Raw genomic sequence first — 24702 nt, forward strand, 5'->3', positions numbered from 1 at the left:
GAGGACAAAATGGAGGGAGAAGCAAAAGATAACCTGCAGACTGATGTAGCTGGAGTCAAGGAACTAACATCAAGCAAGGTGTTGGAGATTCCATTCCAAGAAGTTCACGTCGAAAGAAAGGAAGCGCAAAAAGCGTCTACAACTGAGAAGAACATATCAGGCATGTTGTCACTTCTCAGCAGTGACTTGGATCAACATCTGAAGGAAAGACCAGTGACAATACAATGCCCCTCTGAGGAGGATCTAGTCCATGAGAGCTGCAAAGAAATGAAACTGACAGATGATCACTTTGAGGACAAGATGAAGGGAGAAGCAAATGATGACCTGCAGACTGATGTAGCTGGAGTCAAGGAACTAACATCAAGCAAGGTGTTGGAGATTCCATGCCAAGAAGTTCATGTCGAAAGAAAGGAAGAGCAAAAAGAGTCTACAACTGAGAAGAACATGTCAGGCATGTTGTCACTTCTCAGCAGTGACTTCAATCAGTATCTCAAGGAAAGACCAGTGACAATACAGTGCCCCTCAGAAGAGGATCAAGTCCATGAGAGCTGCAAAGAAGTGAAACTGACAGGTGATCATTTAGAGGACAAAATGGAGGGAGAAGCAAAAGATAACCTGCAGACTGATGTAGCTGGAGTCAAGGAACTAACATCAAGCAAGGTGTTGGAGATTCCATTCCAAGAAGTTCGTGTCGAGAGAAAGGAAGAGCAAAAAGAGTCTACAACTGAGAAGAACATGTCAGGCATGTTGTCACTTCTCAGCAGTGACTTGGATCAACATCTGAAGGAAAGACCAGTGGCAATACAACGCCCCTCAGAGGAGGATCTAGTCCATGAGAGCTGCAAAGAAATGAAACAGACAAGTGATCAATTAGAGGACAAGGTAGAGGAAAAAAGAAATGATCCCTTGCAGACTGATGAACTTGAAGTAAAACACCAAACACAAAGCACAGTATTGGAGACTCCATTACAAGAGTTTCACACTGAGAGAAACATACAACAGCAACAATCTAAAACTGAGAAGAATATGTCAGGGATGCTGTCACTTCTCAGCAGTGACTTGGATCAACATCTTGAGGAAAGACCATTGACAATACAATGCCTCTCACAAGAGGATCTTGTCCATGAGAGCTGCAAAGAAAAGAAACTGACATGTGATCATTTAGAGGACAAGATGGAGGGTGAAGCAAATGATGACCTGCAGACTGATGTAGCTGGAGTCAAGGAACTAACATCAAGCAAGGTGTTAGAGATTCCATTCCAAGAAGTTCACGTCGAGAGAAAGGAAGAGCAAAAAGAGTCTACAACTGAGAAGAACATGTCAGGCATGTTGTCACTTCTCAGCAGTGACTTGGATCAACATCTGAAGGAAAGACCAGTGTCGATACAACGCCCCTCAGAGGAGGATTTGGTCCATGAGAGCTGCAAAGAAATAAAACTGACAGGTGATCATTTACAGGACAAGTTGGAGCAAGAACCAAATGACCTGCAGGCTAATACCTCACCAAATGCAGAAAGACATTATATTGACTCTGCTGAAGAGAAAGTCAGTGCAACAATGGATGACTGTAAAATCGATGATGAAGATGTTGATGTGGCTTACTCTCATTCAGTCCTCAAAAAACGTGATAATTTGCAACTCCCAAGTAGTTACAGCCCACCACAATGGCCATCTGATTTGGAGGACCTAAACACTGGTGAGTTTGAAGACCCAGTGAAAGAGTCGTGTCATCGAGATTCACTAGAGGCAAGTCCTCTCTTGGAGGATAGATCTTCAAATAAATCTCCTGATTCAATTGATCCAAGCCCTACCAAAGAATCTCCTTGTCCAGACTCTCTTGAAGGAAGTCCTACTCAATTAAAGAATACAGAACTTCAGATGTCAGCCAAGACAGTTGCATATGAGGATTATGCTTCCCAGCTTCGGTCATGTTTTTCTTATGACAAAAATATTTACACAGATGAATGTGAGCAAGGTGAGCAAGAACACAATATTGAGATAATCCAAATGCAAGAGTCTCTTGATAGAGATAATGATGATGAACCCACTAATACACAGTTCACCCCAGAAGAGGAGATGTTTAAAATGGCTGCAAAGATCAAAACATTTGACTCTCTTGAGGGAAATCCTACTCAATTAAAAAACACAGAACTTCAGATGTCAGTCCAGACAGCTGTGTATGAGGATTATGCCTCCCAGCTCCAGTCATGTTTTTCTTATGACAAAAAAATTTACACAGATGAATGTGAGCAGGATGAGCAAGAACGCAATATCGAGATAATCCAAATGGAGGACTCTCTTGACAGAGATGATAATGATGATGAACCCACCAATACTCAGTTCACTCCAGAGGAGGAGATGTTTAAAATGGCTGCAAAAATCAAAACATTCGAGGAAATGGAACAGGAATCCAAAATGAAGAGAGATGCAACTGCACTATCAGAGACTGGTGATCTTGATGATGGTGAAACAGATCTGAGATTTGGACCAGGTATGTCTTCCTCACAAGATACACTGCAGAAAGATGATGATAAACATGTGACAGACAGTGCAAAAGGACTTGATGAGGCAGCAGATGCCAGTTTGTGTGTTGAGGAGACAGCAGAGAATCCATCACAACTTCAGTCTACTTGTTTTGTAGATGATTCATTGTGTTTAACTGCAACTCAGAAAGAGGAGCCTAATCGAGAAGGTATGGAGTCCATGTCACTGTTTACGGAAAGAGAAGCAGAAATACACAAGAATAGAGACACCATAAAAGGCGAGCCTTCACCAGTCACTGACACACACTTTTCCTGCTCTGCAAAAGAAAAGGAAAATTCAGATGAAGACAAAGAAGTGGAATCACCACTGTCAGATAGTTCAGGTTCTGTCAGTAAACCTGAGGCTATAGGATCTACTATCAAACTAGAGTATGTTTTAGGATGTGAGGGTGACAACACACAGGTCAAAGTTGAGGAACTACTGAATTATAGTCCTGCAGAGAACAGAAAGACACCTGACAAAACATTTGTTCAAACACCAGGTGATGAGAGATCTCCTGATCCATTTCAGTTTCAAGAGGGGAAGCTTTTTGAAATGACCAGAGGTGGAGCTATTGATATGACAAGGAGGAGCTTTGATGAAGAAGTGGATGGATATGCCTTTTTTCATATTGGGGAACACCCAGTTGATGAAGTTATTCCAGAAGAGGCTGAAGAAGCCCACACAAGATCTATAGCTTTACAGAGAAGGGATTCAGATTCAGATGTATCTCTTCAAGAGATCCCAAAATCACATTCAAAAGAGGATGCCAGTGACGAAATCCCTCGTCCCAAACCCAGAACTCTCATCAAACGGTCAAGTGACAAGGCAGAGCCTGAGAAGATACTTGCTAATCTTGGCAGCTCCACAGAGATTCAGCCTGGTGCTACCAGTGCTTTGGAGAGTCTAACAAATGTTAATGCTGAAGCTGAAAGCCTTAAAAGCCTTGGACTAGACTATCTAGACTCTACCATAGCTGACCTTCAGTCGGACACATCCACATTTGTCCATTCTGCGTACACGAAGCAGAGCCATGATTTCTCAGACTCCTCTCCTGATGATGATGACGATGATGTGGAAGAAGATGAAGAAGACGAGTGTTCAGTCATTGAGATGACAATTTCAGCTGCACAGCTTGACATACCAGCAAGTCATCAGGAATCCCTCATACCTTTGGCAATCAAATCAGCCACCACGATAAAAGAGACTAGCCATTTCAAATTGGAAAAATATGTGAAACAGTCACAGATATCTGAGCTTGATCAGGCAGATAAAAGCACAACTTTGGTTCGTAGGACTAAATCTGAGGCTAGTACCACAAGTAAAGCCTCTATTAAAGACAGGAGTTATTCTGACAGCTGTGATCCCACTATTAAATCCAACCTTTCTCCGTCCAAACTTGGTGACATGATGCAACAAAAACCTCCAGCTCATATGTTCTCTCCAAGCTCTTCCACAAAGGAAGACATCCAACTGTCCAGGACTGTAGAAACATCTGTTACGTCCTCTTTGGATACTGATGAACCAAGCAGCTCTAGTCACAAGAGTCCAGATTCTGTTATCTTCACATATGAAACTCCAGTCTCACATAGTTCAGATTTTGATAGTAATCTGTCGCCAGTTGTGCATCCGTCTTGTGCAACAGAGGATGTATTTGAATCCAGGCCTGCTTGGGATGACACAGTGGCAACTCAGATGCAGAGAATCATCGATGACCAAACTCCAGAGTGTACGGCAGGTATGGCCAGACCTACAATGGGCTTTTGATCTTTTTAAATCTCTGCTCCTCAGCAGCAAGACCCTTTTCCTCTTGTTAAGAAAAATGTCACCATTACTTATTTTGTGATGTTTTCATACATTGTCTTGTCCTATCTTGCACTGTTGTCTTGTCCACATGTTTGTCTGTTCATGTTTGTGTGTGTTGTGTGTGTGTAAGTTGTGGTGTTTTGCATGTTGGTCAGTTACTTCTTCATCTGTGTTTGTGTATTTGCAATCTCAAGATTGAATGGCCATGTTGGTTAAAGAATTAGCTTTAACTATTTTGATGCAGAGTTCGACTAATTTGTTTCTGTTATCTATACTAATATTGACTAATACTAATATTAACCTCCACATTGCTTAATCAGCACATCAATGACATGGCTTACATTAATGATTAAAAAGTATGGTGTGCTAATTATGACCAAATAGTAAGTGTCTGTAAACAAGTCGACTCCTCTGGAATCCAACCTTTATGTTATCATCCATGTCAACATTACAGATCCACATTTAGTTTGAAGTCCATTTTACATCTCCACTTAAGCATCTTCACATGGCAACTACCCACAGTACTTTTTTCTTTTACAAGATATATTGTTAAATGTGTGATTGAGGTCATGATTCTAAAATTCATGTTTGGATATGGTGGAATTTTTTAGTTGATTGGCAGGATGATGCTGACAGGAAAGAGGAAACATTAGCTATCATTGCAGATCTTCTTGGCTTCAGCTGGACTGGTAAGTTGTCAAATAATGCAGTTATTTATTGTTTTAAATTACAATTTCAAAAATTCTGTGCATTCTCGCAAGATGCAATGTGTATAGTTTTTTAAAACTTGAACTTATGCATTTTTAACAAGATTTAAGGAATAGCTGAAAGCAGGAAAACACTGAATATATCATTCAAGTTTACTTTTTAAGTTTTTTATTTCTTGCTTTGTTATCCATCACCCCAGAACTGGCAAGAGAACTTGAATTCAGTGAGGATGATATTCAGCTAGTGAGAACAGAGAATCCCAATTCTCTTCAAGAGCAGAGCCATGCCTTGCTGCAGCGCTGGGTTGAGCGGGAAGGCAAACATGCCACAGGTACATGGTGTTGTGGTTTCACCGGTTTCACTTCACATTTTCGTAATATTTGTCAGTACAGTACTTAAAAATCTGTTAGCCATTCTTAATTTGTTTGAGGATGATGGATTAACAATATACCTTTTACTTTAGTGCTCACAGTCTCTGGAATGAATATGTTGTTTTGTCTCCAATTTTGTCAATATGTTTATTTTGTTTGTTTGTTGTTTTTGGTAAATTAATGTTTTTCTACTTCATAATAATGATTACTAAATCCATCCACAGAGGACTGTCTGATTAAGAGACTAACTAAGATCAACCGCATGGACATTGTTCATCTTATTGAAACCCAGATGAACAAGTCAGTTCAAGAGCAAACATCCAGAACTTATGCAGAAATAGAGAAGACACTGGATCACAGTGAAGGTAGTAACAGCTTCAAACACTTTACACCACGCTCTATTTACAGTTTTGCTTGTACTCTTAATTATCACATGTGTGTGTTTTTTCAGTGTCAGTAGCCCTATCCTCAGTGCAAGAGGATGTAGACAGCCCCAGAATCGTGAGGAGAGTGGAGTCAGACCGCAGACCACCCCCAGCTGTTTCTGAAGAAGACCTCTCTGTTGCTTCCCTACTGGATATTCCTTCATGGGCCGAACCTATTGGACACACTCCCTCAGAGAGCATGCATGGTGACCTACTGGAGGAGCTTGAGATCCCACAGTAAATCATTTACTTCAAATAATTCCTGTCTCTGCAACACACATTGACAATGGAACATGGTGACACGTTGTTGCACTTTGATTAGCACTCATAGCACATACCAGGCAAATAGAGGTAAAGCTATCAAAAGGTATTAAAAAAACAGTTGTTTGTCTGGAGTCTGTTATCAATCAACATGTTGAGGCTATCAAATAGAATTGTGCCAAATCCTGACAGTACTAGTGCACTGTGGCGTACAGTGGGTATATTTGTCCCATGTCCACTGTTTGTGAATGTTGCTCTTTTTTGTTGTTCTATTCAGGCTCTGACATATCACATTCATCTTCAAAATTGCATTATGTGACCTATTCTTTTTGTTTTTCAGTGAATTAAACCCTAACCTATGGACCTCTGAGGATGTAATTACACAAGAACCTGCAATTTACGACAACTTAGATGAGCAAGTAAGTACGCTACGCACTTCAAAAGAAGCAGCATTGGGAAGGCAAGCAACACAGGTTTATGACCCCGAAGTGAAAGACCAGCAAGTATGCTGCAGTGTTGAAGCTCTTTTCATCAGATCTTTCCAAGGTGGCACTCAAGTCAAAGCTGACTCTAGCCGAGTCTTATCATTGAAACATTTTGGTTGTGAAGATGACCATGGCGAATCACCTGAAATTCTAAAGTTACATTCATCTATATATATCAGAGACTTTAGTCTGAGTCTGTCAGAGTCAGACAAAGCTGAGACTGACTTCAGTGAGCTTTGTGATGAGCTAAGCCGTATACCACAGCATGGCGATACAGATGCAGGTAAAACCATTGCCAGAAGAATCTATGATCCCAGCCTCTCAGCCTTGGCACCAGAGCACGACCATCACACTCTGGCTATGACTGAAGATGACACAGGTGTAGCTCAAAAAAGCAGGCTCTCTCAGAAGTCTACTGATGAGATACCAGCCCAAATCTACAAAGTACTGTATGATCATGAAAAAATTCCACGCATTTCAGGTGTGGATACGAGATTCAAACCCTTCAAGTCAAGCAAAGAAGAAAACACTAAACCCAAAGTCTACGGTCATGGGTGTCCAGAAAGCATGGCCTTCATTGATGATAATGATGATATTCAGTCAATAGAGCCCATTGTTGCTGCTGCTAAGTGCAGCATGGTGAAACCAACGAAGGTAGCAAAGAACATTTTGCCACACAGTATGACAACATATGGGCCTACTCACATAGCTTGTGACTCAACTGAGAGACACGACAATTTGTGTTTTCTTAATCCAGACAGTGACCATGGCACAATACAGACAAAATCATCTTACATTTCTGAGCCAAAGACTGCCTCTTCCAGCTTTTTCCTGCCTATTACCCATCTCACACCACAAGCCCCTGAACAAGATCTGACATTACCTTCCACTTTTATACCATACAGTCCTTTGACCCCTGATTCTTTGGTGTCCGATGACCAATGTGGCTCTTTTTCACCTATTAATGAAAGTGGTCTTTTCACTGCAGACGCATGTATATTATATGATTCTATACCAAGACTATCATCCCCAGACTCTGTAATGTCACTTGGTGATTATAGGGCAATGTCACCTGACTCTCCACAGAGAGAAAGAAGAGTATTACCTGCAGACTTTTTCAGTGTATTAGATGACAGTCAGGCATTCTCTCCATTGTCTGATACATGTAGTTCACCAGAAGTTATGATTAACTTCACTGAAAATAAATTAAGCCCTTATCAAACTCATACATGTGACTGTGAACCACCCGTTGATTCTAAACATTCCGCCTTTCCTGTGATTAAGTCCTGTGAGTTTTGGGATAAGTATCGGCCACTGTCTCCTGACTCCAGAGTACCTAAATGTAGCCAACCATTACCTGAACGTATACATAAAAAGAAAGTGTGTAGAGCATTCTCACCTGTGACATCAGACATTGAGTTATTACTTGAAAATGTTTCTTCTGATAGAGGAATGTGTTCGCCTCAGTCAGTATCTATTCATGATTTTGAATCTTCAGATAGAGACTGCCGACCATTCTCTCCAGAATCTCAAACTTCTCAGTGCAGTTTCTCATTTCTTGAACTCTTACTCTCTGAACCAACCCGCACACAACTCAGGAGTCAGTATTGTGATTATTACTTGTTGTATTCAGGAGAAATTTCACCCTCACCGTTGCTGAGGTCAGCTCCTTACACTGAAGTCTGTGGTAAGGAAGTGGGTCCAGATAGTCCCATTACACAAGAAACAAGAACTTCAGATAATATTCCTCCTCTCCCTCAGAAATGTGTCAGATCAAATTCTTATCTGCAACCTGTTGCAGACATTAAAAGTATCTCCAGTGAAGTCTCAAGCTGTTCAAGTCAAACAGAAAAATCTGTTAAAGCTAAAAAACTAGAAGAACAAAGAAACCAATCTTACCTTGGTTACTGGCTTTCTAAGTTGGAACCACAATCTTGTCAGGACACAGCATCGGTAGGTCAGAAAGAAGATGAGTTAACAAATGAAATACCAAACATTTCAAAAGAAAAGTCAGTGCATTTACATAGGCGAAGGGAAACGTTGAAGAGTAATTCTTACTCAGATCACAAAGAAAATAAGAAACTTCATGAAATTTCTCAGGCCTTCAGAGAATTACACACACCAAAACCTATGATATTTAACTTTGTGGAAAGACAGAAGTACAATTTAGAGTTTCCAAATGTATTACATCACGTGTCAAACACAACAACAGCCTTTCTTGAAACTGTAAACAGAGAACGTAATCCTGCTGTGCTGTCAGCTGCAAAGCCTCTGACATATGCTGATGTTGTTAAGGGCATTGCAAACAAAAAACAGGAAAATATTTTGCTAGCTGACAAAACAACTAATTTGGCAGTTGTGTGGACTAAATCTGTGTCATCAGAGGAGGAATGCAGCCTTTCCCCAATAGACGAATGGGTGGGCGAATTAAGACCTCAGTCTCCCGAGTCAGTCGAGTCTCAAAGTGAACTTAGACCCCTGTCTCCTGACTCTCCTGTTCCTCAGTTCAGATCTGCCTATATTGATTGCCATGTTGAAGTGACAGGAACCTGGTCTTTTACACCGGAGTCCACTTTATCAGACTGGGAAGGCACTGAATTGTGTCTGGAATTTCTGTTTGATGATGCCAGGCCAGACTCCCCTCAGTCAGTTTTATCAGACTTTGAGCTTGATAAGTTATTTAGTAGCAGAGCGTTGTCCCCAGAATCGGAACTTTCTGATTATGACTTTTCGCTCTTGCATGACTGGCTTTTGGACTTCAGAGCATCCTCCCCAGATTCTGTGGCCTCAGATGAGGGATGTTCTTTTCCTCCTCTCATGACAGTAGGTCAAATGTCAGGCCAACATTGCAATTACTATTTAAACTATTCAGAGAACAGAGCAATATCTCCTTTATCAACAACGTCAGATGTTGTGGACTTTGAATTTTGTCTTGAAGAAATGTTTGAGGAAAACAGAGCAGATTCTCCAGATTCACTTCCGCCATGTGTTGAATTCAGACATGCAGGTGGAACTGGGACTTCATTTCCACTGTTTGCATTCAGACCTCTTACATATGCAGATGTTGTGAGGGGAATGACGTACAACCATCAAGCAGATGTTGACGTTGGAAACACAGTATATCAGTGTAGGGCTGTGTGGCCTTCAGCCATGTCTTTGGAGGAGGAATGCAGTTTTTCCCCAATAGACGAATGGGTGGACGAATTAAGACCTCAGTCTCCCGAGTCAGTCGAGTCTCAAAGTGAACTTAGACCCCTGTCTCCTGACTCTCCTGTTCCTCAGTTCAGATCTGCCTATATTGGTTGCCATGTTGAAGTGACAGGACCCAGGTCTTTTACACCGGTGTCCACTTTATCAGACTGGGAAGGCAATGATTTGTGTCTGGAATTTCTGTTTGATGATGCCAGGCCAGACTCCCCCCAGTCAGTTTTATCAGACTTTCAGCTGGATAAGTTATTTAGTAGCAGAGCATTGTCCCCAGAATCGGAACTTTCTGATTATGACTTTTCGCTCTTGCATGACTGGCTGTTGGACTTCAGAGCATCCTCCCCAGAATCTGTGGCCTCAGTTGATCATCGTTCTTCTCCTTCTCTGATGACAGTAGGTCAAATGTCAGGCCAACATTGTAATTACTATTTAGACTATTCAGAGAACAGAGCAATATCTCCTCTGTCAACAATGTCAGATGTTGAGGACTTTGAATTTTGTCTTGAAGAAATGTTTGAGGAAAACAGAGCAGATTCTCCAGATTCACTTCCGCCATGTGTTGAATTCAGACATGCAGGTGGAACTGGGACTTCATTTCCACTGTTGTCTGCATTCAGACCTCTTACATATGCAGATGTTGTGAGGGGAATGACGTACAACCATCAAGCAGATGTTGACGTTGGAAACACAGTATATCAGTGTAGCGCTGTGTGGCCTTCAGCCATGTCTTCGGAGGAGGAATGCAGTTTTTCCCCAATAGACGAATGGGTGGACGAATTAAGACCTCAGTCTCCCGAGTCAGTCGAGTCTCAAAGTGAACTTAGACCCCTGTCTCCTGACTCTCCTGTTCCTCAGTTCAGATCTGCCTATATTGATTGCCATGTTGAAGTGACAGGACCCAGGTCTTTTACACCGGAGTCCACTTTATCAGACTGGGAAGGCAATGATTTGTGTCTGGAATTTCTGTTTGATGATGCCAGGCCAGACTCCCCCCAGTCAGTTTTATCAGACTTTCAGCTGGATAAGTTATTTAGTAGCAGAGCATTGTCCCCAGAATCGGAACTTTCTGATTATGACTTTTCGCTCTTGCATGACTGGCTTTTGGACTTCAGAGCATCCTCCCCAGATTCTGTGGCCTCAGATGAGGGATGTTCTTTTCCTCCTCTTATGACAGTAGGTCAAATGTCAGGCCAACATTGTAATTACTATTTAGACTATTCAGAGAACAGAGCAATATCTCCTTTGTCAACAATGTCAGATGTTGAGGACTTTGAATTTTGTCTTGAAGAAATGTTTGAGGAAAGCAGAGCAGATTCTCCAGATTCACTTCTGCCATGTGTTGAATTCAGACATGCAGGTGGAACTGGGACTTCATTTCCACTGTTGTCTGCATTCAGACCTCTTACATATGCAGATGTTGTGAGGGGAGTGACATACAACCATCAAGCAGATGCTGACGTTGGAACCAAAGTGTATCAGTGGAGCACTGTGTGGCCTTCAGCCATGTCATCTGGGGAGGAATGCAGACTTTCCCCAATAGACGAATGGGTAGACGAGTTACGACCTCAGTCTCCCGAGTCAGTCGAGTCTCAAAGTGAACTTAGACCCCTGTCTCCTGACTCTCCTGTTCCTCAGTTCAGATCTGCCTATATTGATTGCCATGTTGAAGTGACAGGACCCAGGTCTTTTACACCGGTGTCCACTTTATCAGACTGGGAAGGCAATGATTTGTGTCTGGAATTTCTGTTTGATGATGCCAGGCCAGACTCCCCCCAGTCAGTTTTATCAGACTTTCAGCTGGATAAGTTATTTAGTAGCAGAGCATTGTCCCCAGAATCGGAACTTTCTGATTATGACTTTTCGCTCTTGCATGACTGGCTTTTGGACTTCAGAGCATCCTCCCCAGAATCTGTGGCCTCAGTTGATCATCGTTCTTCTCCTTCTCTGATGACAGTAGGTCAAATGTCAGGCCAACATTGTAATTACTATTTAGACTATTCAGAGAACAGAGCAATATCTCCTCTGTCAACAATGTCAGATGTTGAGGACTTTGAATTTTGTCTTGAAGAAATGTTTGAGGAAAACAGAGCAGATTCTCCAGATTCACTTCCGCCATGTGTTGAATTCAGACATGCAGGTGGAACTGGGACTTCATTTCCACTGTTGTCTGCATTCAGACCTCTTACATATGCAGATGTTGTGAGGGGAGTGACATACAACCATCAAGCAGATGCTGACGTTGGAACCAAAGTGTATCAGTGGAGCACTGTGTGGACTTCAGCCATGTCATCTGAGGAGGAATGCAGACTTTCCCCAATAGACGAATGGGTGGACGAGTTACGACCTCAGTCTCCCGAGTCAGTCGAGTCTCAAAGTGAACTTAGACCCCTGTCTCCTGACTCTCCTGTTCCTCAGTTCAGATCTACCTATATTGATTGCCATGTTAAAGTGACAGGACCCAGGTCTTCTACACCGGAGTCCACTTTATCAGACTGGGAAGGCAATGATTTGTGTCTGGAATTTCTGTTTGATGATGCCAGGCCAGACTCCCCTCAGTCAGTTTTATCAGACTTTCAGGTGGATAAGTTATTTAGTAGCAGAGCGTTGTCCCCAGAATCGGAACTTTCTGATTATGACTTTTCGCTCTTGCATGACTGGCTTTTGGACTTCAGAGCATCCTCCCCAGAATCTGTGGCCTCAGTTGATCATCGTTCTTCTCCTTCTCTGATGACAGTAGGTCAAATGTCAGGCCAACATTGTAATTACTATTTAGACTATTCAGAGAACAGAGCAATATCTCCTCTGTCAACAATGTCAGATGTTGAGGACTTTGAATTTTGTCTTGAAGAAATGTTTGAGGAAAACAGAGCAGATTCTCCAGATTCACTTCCGCCATGTGTTGAATTCAGACATGCAGGTGGAACTGGGACTTCATTTCCACTGTTGTCTGCATTCAGACCTCTTACATATGCAGATGTTGTGAGGGGAGTGACATACAACCATCAAGCAGATGCTGACGTTGGAACCAAAGTGTATCAGTGGAGCACTGTGTGGCCTTCAGCCATGTCATCTGAGGAGGAATGCAGACTTTCCCCAATAGACGAATGGGTAGACGAGTTACGACCTCAGTCTCCCGAGTCAGTCGAGTCTCAAAGTGAACTTAGACCCCTGTCTCCTGACTCTCCTGTTCCTCAGTTCAGATCTACCTATATTGATTGCCATGTTGAAGTGACAGGAACCAGGTCTTTTACACCGGTGTCCACTTTATCAGACTGGGAAGGCAATGATTTGTGTCTGGAATTTCTGTTTGATGATGCCAGGCCAGACTCCCCCCAGTCAGTTTTATCAGACTTTCAGCTGGATAAGTTATTTAGTAGCAGAGCATTGTCCCCAGAATCGGAACTTTCTGATTATGACTTTTCGCTCTTGCATGACTGGCTTTTGGACTTCAGAGCATCCTCCCCAGAATCTGTGGCCTCAGTTGATCATCGTTCTTCTCCTTCTCTGATGACAGTAGGTCAAATGTCAGGCCAACATTGTAATTACTTTATAGACTATTCAGAGAACAGAGCAATATCTCCTCTGTCAACAATGTCAGATGTTGAGGACTTTGAATTTTGTCTTGAAGAAATGTTTGAGGAAAACAGAGCAGATTCTCCAGATTCACTTCCGCCATGTGTTGAATTCAGACATGCAGGTGGAACTGGGACTTCATTTCCACTGTTGTCTGCATTCAGACCTCTTACATATGCAGATGTTGTGAGGGGAGTGACATACAACCATCAAGCAGATGCTGACGTTGGAACCAAAGTGTATCAGTGGAGCACTGTGTGGCCTTCAGCCATGTCATCTGAGGAGGAATGCAGACTTTCCCCAATAGACGAATGGGTAGATGAGTTACGACCTCAGTCTCCCGAGTCAGTCGAGTCTCAAAGTGAACTTAGACCCCTGTCTCCTGACTCTCCTGTTCCTCAGTTCAGATCTACCTATATTGATTGCCATGTTGAAGTGACAGGAACCAGGTCTTCTACACCGGAGTCCACTTTATCAGACTGGGAAGGCACTGAATTGTGTCTGGAATTTCTGTTTGATGATGCCAGGCCAGACTCCCCTCAGTCAGTTTTATCAGACTTTGAGCTTGATAAGTTATTTAGTAGCAGAGCGTTGTCCCCAGAATCGGAACTTTCTGATTATGACTTTTCGCTCTTGCATGACTGGCTTTTGGACTTCAGAGCATCCTCCCCAGATTCTGTGGCCTCAGATGAGGGATGTTCTTTTCCTCCTCTCATGACAGTAGGTCAAATGTCAGGCCAACATTGTAATTACTATTTAGACTATTCAGAGAACAGAGCAATATCTCCTCTGTCAACAATGTCAGATGTTGAGGACTTTGAATTTTGTCTTGAAGAAATGTTTGATGAAAACAGAGCAGATTCTCCAGATTCACTTCCACCATGTGTTGAATCCAGACATGCAGGTGGAACTGGGACTTCATTTCCACTGTTGTCTGCATTCAGACCTCTTACATATGCAGATGTTGTGAGGGGAATGACGTACAACCATCAAGCAGATGCGGACGTAGGAACCAAAGTGTATCGGTGGAGCACTGTGTGGCCTTCAGCCATGTCATCAGAGGAGGAATGCAGACTTTCCCCAATAGACGAATGGGTGGGCGAATTAAGACCTCAGTCTCCCGAGTCAGTCGAGTCTCAAAGTGAACTTAGACCCCTGTCTCCTGACTCTCCTGTTCCTCAGTTCAGATCTGCCTCTATCGATTGCCATGTTGAAGTGACAGGAACCAGGTCTTTTACACCGGAGTCCACTTTATCAGACTGGGAAGGCACTGATTTGTGTCTGGAATTTCTGTTTGATGAGACCAGGCCAGACTCCCCTCAGTCAGTTTTATCAGACTTTCAGCTTGATAAGTTATTTAGTAGCAGAGCGTTGTCCCCAGAATCGGAACTTTCTGATTATGACTTTTCGCTCTTGCATGACTGGCTGTTGGACTTCAGAGCATCCTCCCCAGAATCTGTGGCCTCAGTTGATCATCGTTCTTCTCCTTCTCTGATGAAAGTAGGTCATTTGAAAGGTCAACATTGCAATTACTATTTAAACTATTCAGAGAACAGAGCAATATCTCCTCTGTCAACAATGTCAGATGTTGTGGACTTTGAATTTTGTCTTGAAGAAATGTTTGAGGAAAACAGAGGAGATTCTCCAGAGTCTTTTTCACCTATTCCCCCCAATCACACACAATTGTTTGACATAACATCCTCATTTGTCTGCTCTACCCAACCTCTTAAACATGCAGAAGAAAGCCATGCCAGTATACCTGAGAGACTGGCCACATCATTTTTCAACAAAAATGTGTCAATCCCTGTATCTCAGACCAGTTCTACACAGCCCAGTCTTTTTTCTTCTGATTCATTTTCTGCAAACTCGCATGACACAGTTATACCAGTGGCATCCAGGGGCAGACTTAAACCCTTTCTTAACAGACTAATGTCACATTCGTATGATCCTGTTTATCGGGGAAAATGTTCATGTTGTGAAATACAGTTTGTTCAGTAAATTCGGTTGACCCAAGAAATTTGGTTCAGCATCATCAGTCCATTATACCATCAACAAGTTTGACGTATTACTTCACAGATCAGAGTCCAAGCAACATTTCAAATTCTTCTCATAGTTTTCACAGCTCTTCATGTTTTGTTTTGTTTTCTACAAAGACAAGTTTCTGTTTTCAAATGTGCAGTCTGTGTTGTTTTTCACCTGTAATTGCGTGTCATATCACTATTTCAAATGCCTGACACTTGGTTGACAATTCTTTCGTGATTTTAATTTCATAAGCATACTTCACTGTCAGAGTCTATCCTAACTCAACCTAAAGTATTACATCTAGTTGATGGATTAATCTTCTTTATTTCAACTTACAAGAAGCCAACTGTTCAGAAGCCACTTTTCACTGTCCCCAAAAACATTGAGAAATCACAAAGCATATCTGTTTGCCTTGATTACCTTATTCTAGATATTTATGTTGTTTGGTGAGAGCAGACTAGATTTCCAATTGTGTTTGATTTTATTAGTCCTTCATAAATTTCCCTTAGATCATAAGTATTCAGTCATTCTTCGACCATTGGTTGGGTGAGTTTAGATCATTTATCTCTCAACTTCTTCAATCAGTTTGAGAATTTGATTGTTTTTAAACCAAATAGGACACTTAACTCTGCGTAAACCACTCTCTGGGAGTGCCACACAAAAAAGATTCCATCTATGAGGATTTTTTAATATATAGTTGCTAAATCTGAGATGACAATGACAATAAATTAGAAGGTGTAGCATTCACTAACGCTACAAAGGCTTTTTTTTTTTTTTGGACACTAAAGAATCTCGACTAGATCAGGTCAAGTCATATATCATTTGCCAATTTTGTACAGTTGAGTCACAAGCCATGTGTGAAAAAATGGATTTCATCATGCTGTCTCGCTGGAGGAGGCTTTCTATGAACAAACCCAAACAAAGAATCGATGAAATGAAGACCACATGTGTATGAACATTAATGGACAAATCCTGAATCCCAATTAAAGACTTCACACACCAAAGATTCATTTTCCCAAGAACATGAAAAGAACATCCATGAGCAAGGACAAGAGAAAAAGTTCCTTGGTGTCGGTAAGACGGCAAAAGCTATTGCATATCAGTGAATGCAGTGTTGGCTTCAAAAGTAATGAATATGGCAGTACAAAGGTGTGAATTCAGTAGAATTATTCCTCAAGCTTCCACTAATAACAAACAGGGGCTTTACTGTCTTGCTGTGGCATGTTTACGTTCAAGTAGACGAACTGATCTTCAAGTGAAGAGAACTACTGTGAAGTACTATGATCCAAACCTAATAACATGAAGCTTTTATACTTTTTTATTGTTATAATATACTATAAGTTGCATATCACTATTTACATCTTCACTAAACAACTGTAATAGTCTAAACTTGCCACAGCTGGAGGCATGTACGGTTTGCTATGTTTGTTCTCCTGTTTGTAAGGCTCATGCTCCCACTGCTTACATACCAAACATAAAAAAAACAGATCACATAGACATACTACCATTGGCATCTGTAATGTTCAATGACTGTGTCCCAGTGACAGAGATCAGGTCAATTTAGAACTGACTTCAGCTGGTAAATTAAATGTGATGGTATAAATTCATGAATATAGCAAAATACTGCTTCCCACTGTTGCCCTCCTCCGATATTCTGCCTTAAATTATGTTAGCGAAGTTGCACATCAAACAATTGTTTTTGTTCTCATAGCAGTATTATCTACCTGTGGGGGAGGGAGCAAAAATACAGGAAACAGTATTATTTGACTGAGACAAATACTATAAATTGCTGAATCTTGCCTCTTGATGAAAATTGAAATGTTTTCTTGTTTTACATTTAGACAGGCCGCAACATTTACTTAAAATGAGTTTAAACCTTCATGTTGCACAACATCCTGATTATCACTCAAGTGAATTTGTGACCCACTATAGTGCATATTGTGAATTGTAAATTATGTTGTCTCCTAAACTAATGTTATTAACATAGATATTAATATGTTAATAATTATGTCCTACATGCATGTGGGCTACAAGTGAATTTCTTCATTAGAGATGCTCCTCCTTTAATTTGAACAACAACCTGTTTTTGTCAGTTGCATGTTTCATTTGAGTCATCCTTTCATCAACAAAGAAACCACAAATGACATTCATTTGTAATTTGTTTCCCCACTCCATTGTATCATTTCTTTCAGGTATCAACTGCATCTTCCAAGACAAATATTTCACAATCTCCTGAACAAAACAATGTTGATTTAGTACAGAGTCAGGTCCTTCTGCCCGAAACACCATCTTTGGCACATGATTTAAACACACTTTCTACTGAAAAACTAGACTTACCGATTTCAGATTCCTCTGACATAGGTAAAACACAAAAAGATAAACAGCTCTCATTCCCTAAACAAAGTGAAGATTCTATCTTACCTACACCAAGCTCATTGACCCAAGACTCACTCTGTCAAACTGCTCAAGACAATCCAGCTGTTTCCACCATCATGTCCTCAAAGTCCACGCCAATGTCATCAGAGTCTGGGTCCCCTCAGCTTGACCAGCTTCTGTCAGATCTGGAGGATATGAAACTTAAGTTTAGACCAGAGACACTGGATCCAGCGCGCTCAGAATTCACTGGTGAAAGTGCTGAATCTGAAGATGCTGCCTTTGAAGATCGATGCCCTACAGAAAATCGGGAATCTTTAAGAGCCGGCATGTCATCATTTGTGCAGCTTGCAGAAGATACCCAAACAAATGCAGCAGCCACACAGCCAGCACATGTCCATCAAGTTGAACTTGAAGTGGTCACAGCCAGTTCTGATATAACTTCTGAGACAAGTGTAGGATCAAGCATTGATATTCATAAAGACAGTGCTGTATCACCTACTGAGTCCTTTTCAATCCCAGAATCTCCCCAAAACCTATGTGAAGAAATGGAGCCATCAGTGGACCCAACTATTTATGACGATATGTTCCAGTCAAGCAAAACTGATGGAAATGCTATTGAGCCCCTTCCTTCAGGAGCTGCAATGAGTCAGCCTGATGTACCAGAGAAAAATCTAACTAATCTTGGTCAGGAAGACTCTACAATGGACCTTCCTCAAAGTCAAGAAGGACACGAATCAACTACACCATCTAATGATTTAAAGAGTTTGACAGAAGAAACATCATCACAGAATGTCCCAGATCAACTCCCACATTTATGGAAAGCTGCGTCTGTTGAAACCACTCAAAGTGAAGATATTTCTTCTCAGTCGCTTTCTGATTTGACTCCTGAGACCGTTACATGTGCAAGACATTTCAGTTTTGACGAACTGATGCCGTACTCCTCCTCAGGCAACTTGGAGACGTCTTCAGATGAGGACAGACCAAGGGCCAGTGGACAGTATTCAGAAGACTCTCTTACTCCAATAGACTATGAATGTTTTGACTCAGAGTCCACTTTAGACAAACCCAAAACTGAGATGACTTCATCAGCCTCTGATGAGGAGTACAGTATCCCACCTGGGTACACAGAAGTAGTGCATAGCAGTGCAGACAGCCCCACCTGTGAATATTCTGACCCAGAGCCTTACTTTGACTGCAGACAAGCTTCGTCTGATTTCTCGGAGCCTGAGCTTGAGGAACCTGAGTCAAAGGCTGGGTCAAGTGAAAGCCAGCCTCATGATCAGCCAGAAAAGGTGAATCGAAAAGTGCTGTTGTCTTCTGGAAGTGAAGATTACGAAGATGCTCCTTTCGTTCATGAGCCTCTTCATGATGTACAAGAAGAGAGTGAAGAATTACTACACTTTTCAGAAGCATCAGATGAAGAATTCACCTTGTGTGAATCTTCACGACCGCCTCCTGTCTGTGAAACTGGAGCATATGATGATACTGATAAATCTCTGGCAAGGGTAAGATGAGATTTGGTTAAAAACTCGCAAGTTTCCCCAGAGCTGAGCCTAACCAAATTTTATATTTGCTTCAGAAAGGAATGACTGCTAACCCTGTGGCCACATGAATGGGATTTAAACCCCTTATCTTCCTCATTTCGTTTTGATTTCAGATTTAACAAATCCTAACTTAGCATGTCACTTTGCTGCCTGTAACTAGCAGTGTCACTCACAGCAATAAAATAGGCTAAATGTTTTTTTGTTTTTTATCACCAATAAGCACATTTATAATTTAGTTAACTAAAAGCATGGTATCTTTTTCAAATGTTTTTTGAAGTTCCAGACTGCCATGTTGTACTTTCCAATGTGACATCTGAAAATGCAACATCCAGCATATTGGATAGTGCACCATATCACTCTGCCTATTGCTTGCTTTGCTGCAGTTGTTGTACATATTGTCATTCATTAAATCTTAGTGGATTTGTGTTGCTCGATCAGGAGATCACCGCAGAGCTCGGATCAATGTCAGAAAGTTCAGATGATGAATATGTGACCACCAGAATAGTACGAAGGAGAGTTGTCATCCAGGTATCTGATTTAGCATGATCAGTGTGGTTTTAAATTAGCATGGAGAAAAGGTCTTAACCAGGTTAAAAAAAAAAAACTGTCTAACAATGGTTAGTGTTATCCGAATGGGCGGACATGTGTGTTTGAAGATTAATCAACCTGCCACTTGATTTGCGTAGATGGCTGAACCTCTTGAAGGTATTTTCTGCTGCTGTGGGCTCTTCTTTGTTTTTTTGTTTTTTTTGACAAACATAACCCTGAAAATGCAAGTTTGTGTCGTGTGTCCCAAAGATCCCCTCCTCTTGTGAACTAAACTGTCTGTTTTATCTTTAATATGCTTTGCCATTAAGTGGAGAATGAAACTCGTGAGCTTCAGCCTGACTCAAGTTTGCATTCCTGATTGTTGCTTATCTTATTTCACTTACAGGGTGATGAAATGCCTGACCTCCCCACTCAGTCAGTGACAGAAGAAAAGTACAGGGACGAAAATGGACACATGGTTGTCAAAAAGGTGAAGCAAGATTCTTTACAAGCCCAATGCACATATTACACAGCAGCCAGTAAATCTTAAAGCAAATTTGCCATTACACAGCAATACAAAATTTCTTACCATTTCTTCATGTTATCGACAACCACAGAACAGTTTGCAGTGTTTGCAGTGAAATGTGTAGATAATTATCTAAATGTCTTTGAACTCATTACATTGCTCAGGTCACCCGTAAAGTTATTCGTAAGTGTGTGTCCGTGGATGGTGTGGAGCATGAAGAGATGTCATTAGAAGGAGCTTCTCAGGGGTCCGTCACTCTGCCAGAAGGAGACGGTTACTCTAAGGTGGTGAAGCGGACTGTACTGAAGAGTGAGGGTGACCACACAGAGGTGAGTGCACTGCATACTACGTGTGTTCGTTATCATAGTCATCAAATTCTCTTTTTAATTCAAAGTGTCAAACACAGTGGCATTTATATTGATATTAAAGCACAGTCTAATGAACTGATAACTTTTCATTCTGATGTAGGTAACATTTGCTGAAAATGAGGGTCTCTCATCATCAAGGCAGGAGACAGCTGATGATTGTAAGGTCAGTCACGTAGAAAGGACAACAGTGATGGAGGGCGAAAGAACAATGACACACCGAGGTGATCCGACTCTGGCCTCTGACCTCCCCTCAGCCAGAGATGACTTCAAACAGGTTTGTTAATAAGCTTTGGTACTATTATTTTTCACATCAGATTTATATATACTGATCAGGCATGGCATTATGGCCACCTGCCTAATACTGCACACATCTTTCTGCTGCTAAAACTCCTCTGACCCAGTGGGACATGGACACAGGACCTCTGGGGATGTCCTGTGGCGATGCAATGGTGTCAGTGAATTCTGGGGGTCCTGTGGGTTGCAGGGTGGGGCCTACCTAGATCAGACTTATCCTGGCACATCCCACAGATGCTCAGTAAGATTTGGATCTGGGGAGTGTGGAACCTGAGCAGTTATTGCAGTATGTCAGGGTGCATTGGCCTGCCGAGGGTGGCAACTGGCATCAAGGAGTGTGGTTGCCATGGGGGATTAGGAGGGGTTGCTTGACCTACAATGTTTAGGTGGGTGGTACATGTCAAAAATCCCCAGTAATGTCAGGACTCTAGGATTCCCAGCAGAACATTGCATTATGACAAGATGATCGATGTTATTCACTTCACCTGTCAGTGGTATAATGTTGTGGCTGGTTGGTGTGTGTGTATATATATATATTAGATCATCAGAATATGAATGCATTACTATTCCTCAATATACAATAGTGCAGCAGGAATCCTAGTGAAGAAAATCATTGCACATGCATGTGGAGAGCTACCGCATGTATGATTTCTGTTTACATAACTATGTCATTCCAAATGAATTGAATGCTATTTTCACCTCTTCATGCCTCCAGGCACTCGGTTATTTCAGTGGTTTGAGCAGAACAGAGCTCCCTCATGTGGTAGAAAGAGAGACTGTCAGAGAGGATGGAACTGTGGTCAGGAGGTTTGTGTGTGCTGAAGTGCTGCTGTTTGGTTGTGTGTGTGAGAGAAATACTACCAGTGTTTGTGTGTACTTTTGTTTTTACAATAATCCTTGGGTTTATTGAACTCACTAATGCTGATTATTGTTGACTAATATTGCTCTTGCTAGTGTACTGTAACATGTTTGTATTCTTATTCAGACATTAAGGTATAACATACAATTAACCAATGAGTTTTGAGTGTTTAATTTACTTATTTAGGCAACAACATTATCCAAATCCAATGTCTTCTTTACAGTTTTTAATGTGAGAAGAAAAAAAACTGGCTAGTTGTGCTATGCATTTTTCTGGAATTATTGCTGTCATTTTGCTATTTAGTAAAGGGCATGTGAATATTGGTCATCATATGCTGTGGCCTTTGCAGCACCAGTTTTATGACATCATCTCTTGGTTTCTACAACTAAAAAGTCAGCTATGAAGTTGGTGCGCAATTGAACGTAAGATTTATGGAGCATGATAGAACTTGTGTGATTTGTTTCTTCCTTTTATCCTTTTTTTAGTTTCCACAGAGCTACAGGTGGATCTTTTTTTAAGATATTGAACTGCTTTCCTCTGTTTCAATCCCACCTTTTAGGGCCCACATGCGTAAAGGCCGCACCCTCAGACGAACGGTGGTAAAGGGAGCTGGGCAGCACGAACGGGTCCTTCCGGGGCAAGTGGACAACCCTGGTAAATGGTCCAAACCTCGTGATCTCCAGCAGCATCTCCACCAGCTCTTTCACCGCTACTACCAAGAAGAAAAGGGGGACAGTGATGAGGACGAAGAGGAGGAAGAGTAGAAGAATGAGTGACACTCTCCCCCCACTCCCTGGCTCTGCACATGCTAAAGTCCCTGCTAATCCTATGCATTAGCCACATGCAATCCCAGTGTGCACCACGGCACCTCAAAGCTACCACAGTCTTCCCATTTAGGTCCTGGAAGATGACTTTTTGTTCACAATTTAGAGTTTTCTTCCATGGCTGGTTATTATGTATTCATGATTTTCTTTTCATGTTCTGGTGTTGTTTTGCCATTTTTTTGTGACCAAAGAAAGCCTTCTGTTGTTTTCCTGATTCACTTTACTTTCCATGTCTGATACCTTTGTCTTGATCATATGGTAGAGCGACAACAACAACAACAAAGAAACAAAGAAAACAGTGGAACTCTGTTCATATCAACTAACTCACAAACCTCCTAAAAGTAAAGAACACTTTACAAAATACTGGTACTGCTATCTGAGTAGGTGCTTGGACTGAAAGACAATATTTCACATTGCACTGCCTCTCACAACTAGAGCTTCTCAGATATTCATTTCTGGAAAAAAAACAAAACACTCTCACTCACTGTACTAGCCTCTCTGCTTTTTGGATTCAGGTGGTCAAGATGTCACACAGAAAAATCAGACTGTATCGACACTGAATTTAGCTGCTGCTGTTGTGTTTCGTGTAGACTATGTGTAATCTGTCTTTGGAAATGATATATTATCTATAATCTAAACATTACTGACATCTGTAGCCTAGGAATTAATAATCACTCATGTGAAGTAGAACAGGCATGACTAATCAACATCTGTCAGTTTGATCCTAGCTTTGACTGCTTTGTTCTTCAATGGATTGTCCTTCTGCCTTTCTTTCCCCTTTTCTCTATGTCTTTCTTTCAGTCTTTCTTATTATGTTGAACTCTTTTTTTGGGGGGCGTTTTCTCGTAAATCGTTGATCTTGACTCGTATTGTGCGGATGGTGACTGTGTGAGTGAGGTTAGATTGTAGGTACTGTATGTTTGAGCCTGTGTTGATACTGTATTCACTGTTGGTTTGAAGGGAGTATTGAGTGATTTTAAATTCTGTTGTTTGAAGATGTCTGATTTTAGAGTTTATTTTTGATTTTTGGTTTAGTTTACATGTTAGTATATAGAACTTACTCAAGCTTTGATTTTAATGAGAAATCCCTCAGAATTTGCCAACAGGACACAAAATCATCACAGCTGTTCTAGAGACATATTTCTGAAGCTCCATTTGTGGTTCCTAACTGTTTTCTTCAATGTGGAATTTGATCAGTTTATCTTTTGAACCAGGTGTTAGAAGTATGAGTTGTTGGTGAATGAATGACTGTTCGTGTGCCAGTTTCTGTCAGCAAAGAAAAGAAATGTTTATTTTACACAACTCACATTTGCACTCCTGAATGTCAGAAGGGGACGCCTCCATGCTTCTTGTGCACAGGTACAGAGGTACAGTAGATCTTAGTCACAGGGGTTGTCTTGTTGTGGAGGAATCGGTGATAGATACAAGATAATGGCACATGGACACATGAGGGAGGTTGAGAGCTTAAACATATGATTATCCACAGCTCTGAGCATCGCTACTGTATGTATCTACAACACGTAATGTATTTATTTCACTATCACTGTTTACTTTGTGGTTTAGAAAAAAAATGTAAAATGCAAATTTAGTGAAAGTTCACTGTGACAGGTATGCTTTTAATTTGAAGAATCAGCATCCCTTTTCTGTGATGATGACAGTTACATACATATACAGTGCATATATAAATATCTATAAGGGCATGTATTACTGTATCAAAATTCAAAAAGACAAAAACAAAATGGCTGCAGTGTATCTATGGCTGATAGAGAATAAAAGTCTTCAAATGTACAGTGTTGTATCTGGTTGAATGTTTTGAAATTGCAGATTTGTCATTATGCATGCTGTTTTACAACACCATCACTGCTGTACTGTATCTTAAAACACTTGCATTAGTCTTTAATCAACTCACCTTTGAGAGAGGAAAAGGAGGCCTTTCCTTCCTGTACTGAACAGACCTTGTGCTGCCCCCTGCTGGGCATCAGGGGTACACCAGTAGGCATTT

General features: G+C 41.3%; 2 protein-coding genes across 24 annotated transcripts in view; both read left to right on the top strand.

Annotated features, from left to right (window-relative positions):
- Positions 1 to 24488, top strand: part of ank2a (ankyrin 2a, neuronal) — a 77629-nt gene extending 53141 nt beyond the window's left edge. The window contains exons 37-46 of the mRNA XM_051945962.1: positions 4941 to 5018; positions 5237 to 5368; positions 5633 to 5773; positions 5860 to 6070; positions 6435 to 6513; positions 17529 to 19262; positions 20236 to 20319; positions 20520 to 20684; positions 20824 to 20997; positions 22436 to 24488. Coding sequence (XP_051801922.1) covers positions 4941 to 5018; positions 5237 to 5368; positions 5633 to 5773; positions 5860 to 6070; positions 6435 to 6513; positions 17529 to 19262; positions 20236 to 20319; positions 20520 to 20684; positions 20824 to 20997; positions 22436 to 22450 — 2813 coding nt within the window. The 3' untranslated portion in view covers positions 22451 to 24488. The remainder of the gene's footprint in view (positions 1 to 4940; positions 5019 to 5236; positions 5369 to 5632; positions 5774 to 5859; positions 6071 to 6434; positions 6514 to 17528; positions 19263 to 20235; positions 20320 to 20519; positions 20685 to 20823; positions 20998 to 22435) is intronic.
- Positions 6530 to 17529, top strand: LOC110965686 (uncharacterized). Of its 23 annotated transcripts, none has more exons than XM_051945068.1 (3): positions 6530 to 9406; positions 10184 to 10963; positions 14084 to 17529. In XM_051945068.1, exons 1-3 carry the CDS (start codon positions 6940 to 6942, stop codon positions 15355 to 15357), a joined length of 4521 nt encoding a protein of 1506 aa, XP_051801028.1. In that variant the 5' UTR covers positions 6530 to 6939; the 3' UTR covers positions 15358 to 17529. The 23 variants fall into 23 exon arrangements, with proteins under 23 accessions (XP_051801028.1, XP_051801029.1, XP_051801027.1 ...); XM_051945069.1 differs by having other exon boundaries at positions 6534 to 9406; positions 10184 to 11743; positions 14864 to 17529; XM_051945067.1 differs by having other exon boundaries at positions 6535 to 9406; positions 10184 to 11923; positions 14264 to 17529.
- Positions 24489 to 24702: the final 214 nt, after the last annotated feature.

This window comes from Acanthochromis polyacanthus, chromosome 3 (assembly GCF_021347895.1).
Source record: "Acanthochromis polyacanthus isolate Apoly-LR-REF ecotype Palm Island chromosome 3, KAUST_Apoly_ChrSc, whole genome shotgun sequence".
NCBI lineage: Eukaryota > Metazoa > Chordata > Actinopteri > Pomacentridae > Acanthochromis > Acanthochromis polyacanthus.

What these genes read in the sequence shown, in the direction of transcription:
- LOC110965686 (XM_051945049.1), top strand. Translation starts at nt 6,940, where the DNA reads ATGACTGAAGATGACACAGGTGTAGCTCAAAAAAGCAGGCTCTCTCAG. An exon ending in TCCTCCTCTCATGACAGTAG is followed by an intron (nt 9,407 to 10,183) that starts GTCAAATGTCAG and finishes TGATGACAGTAG; the next exon opens with GTCAAATGTCAGGCCAACAT.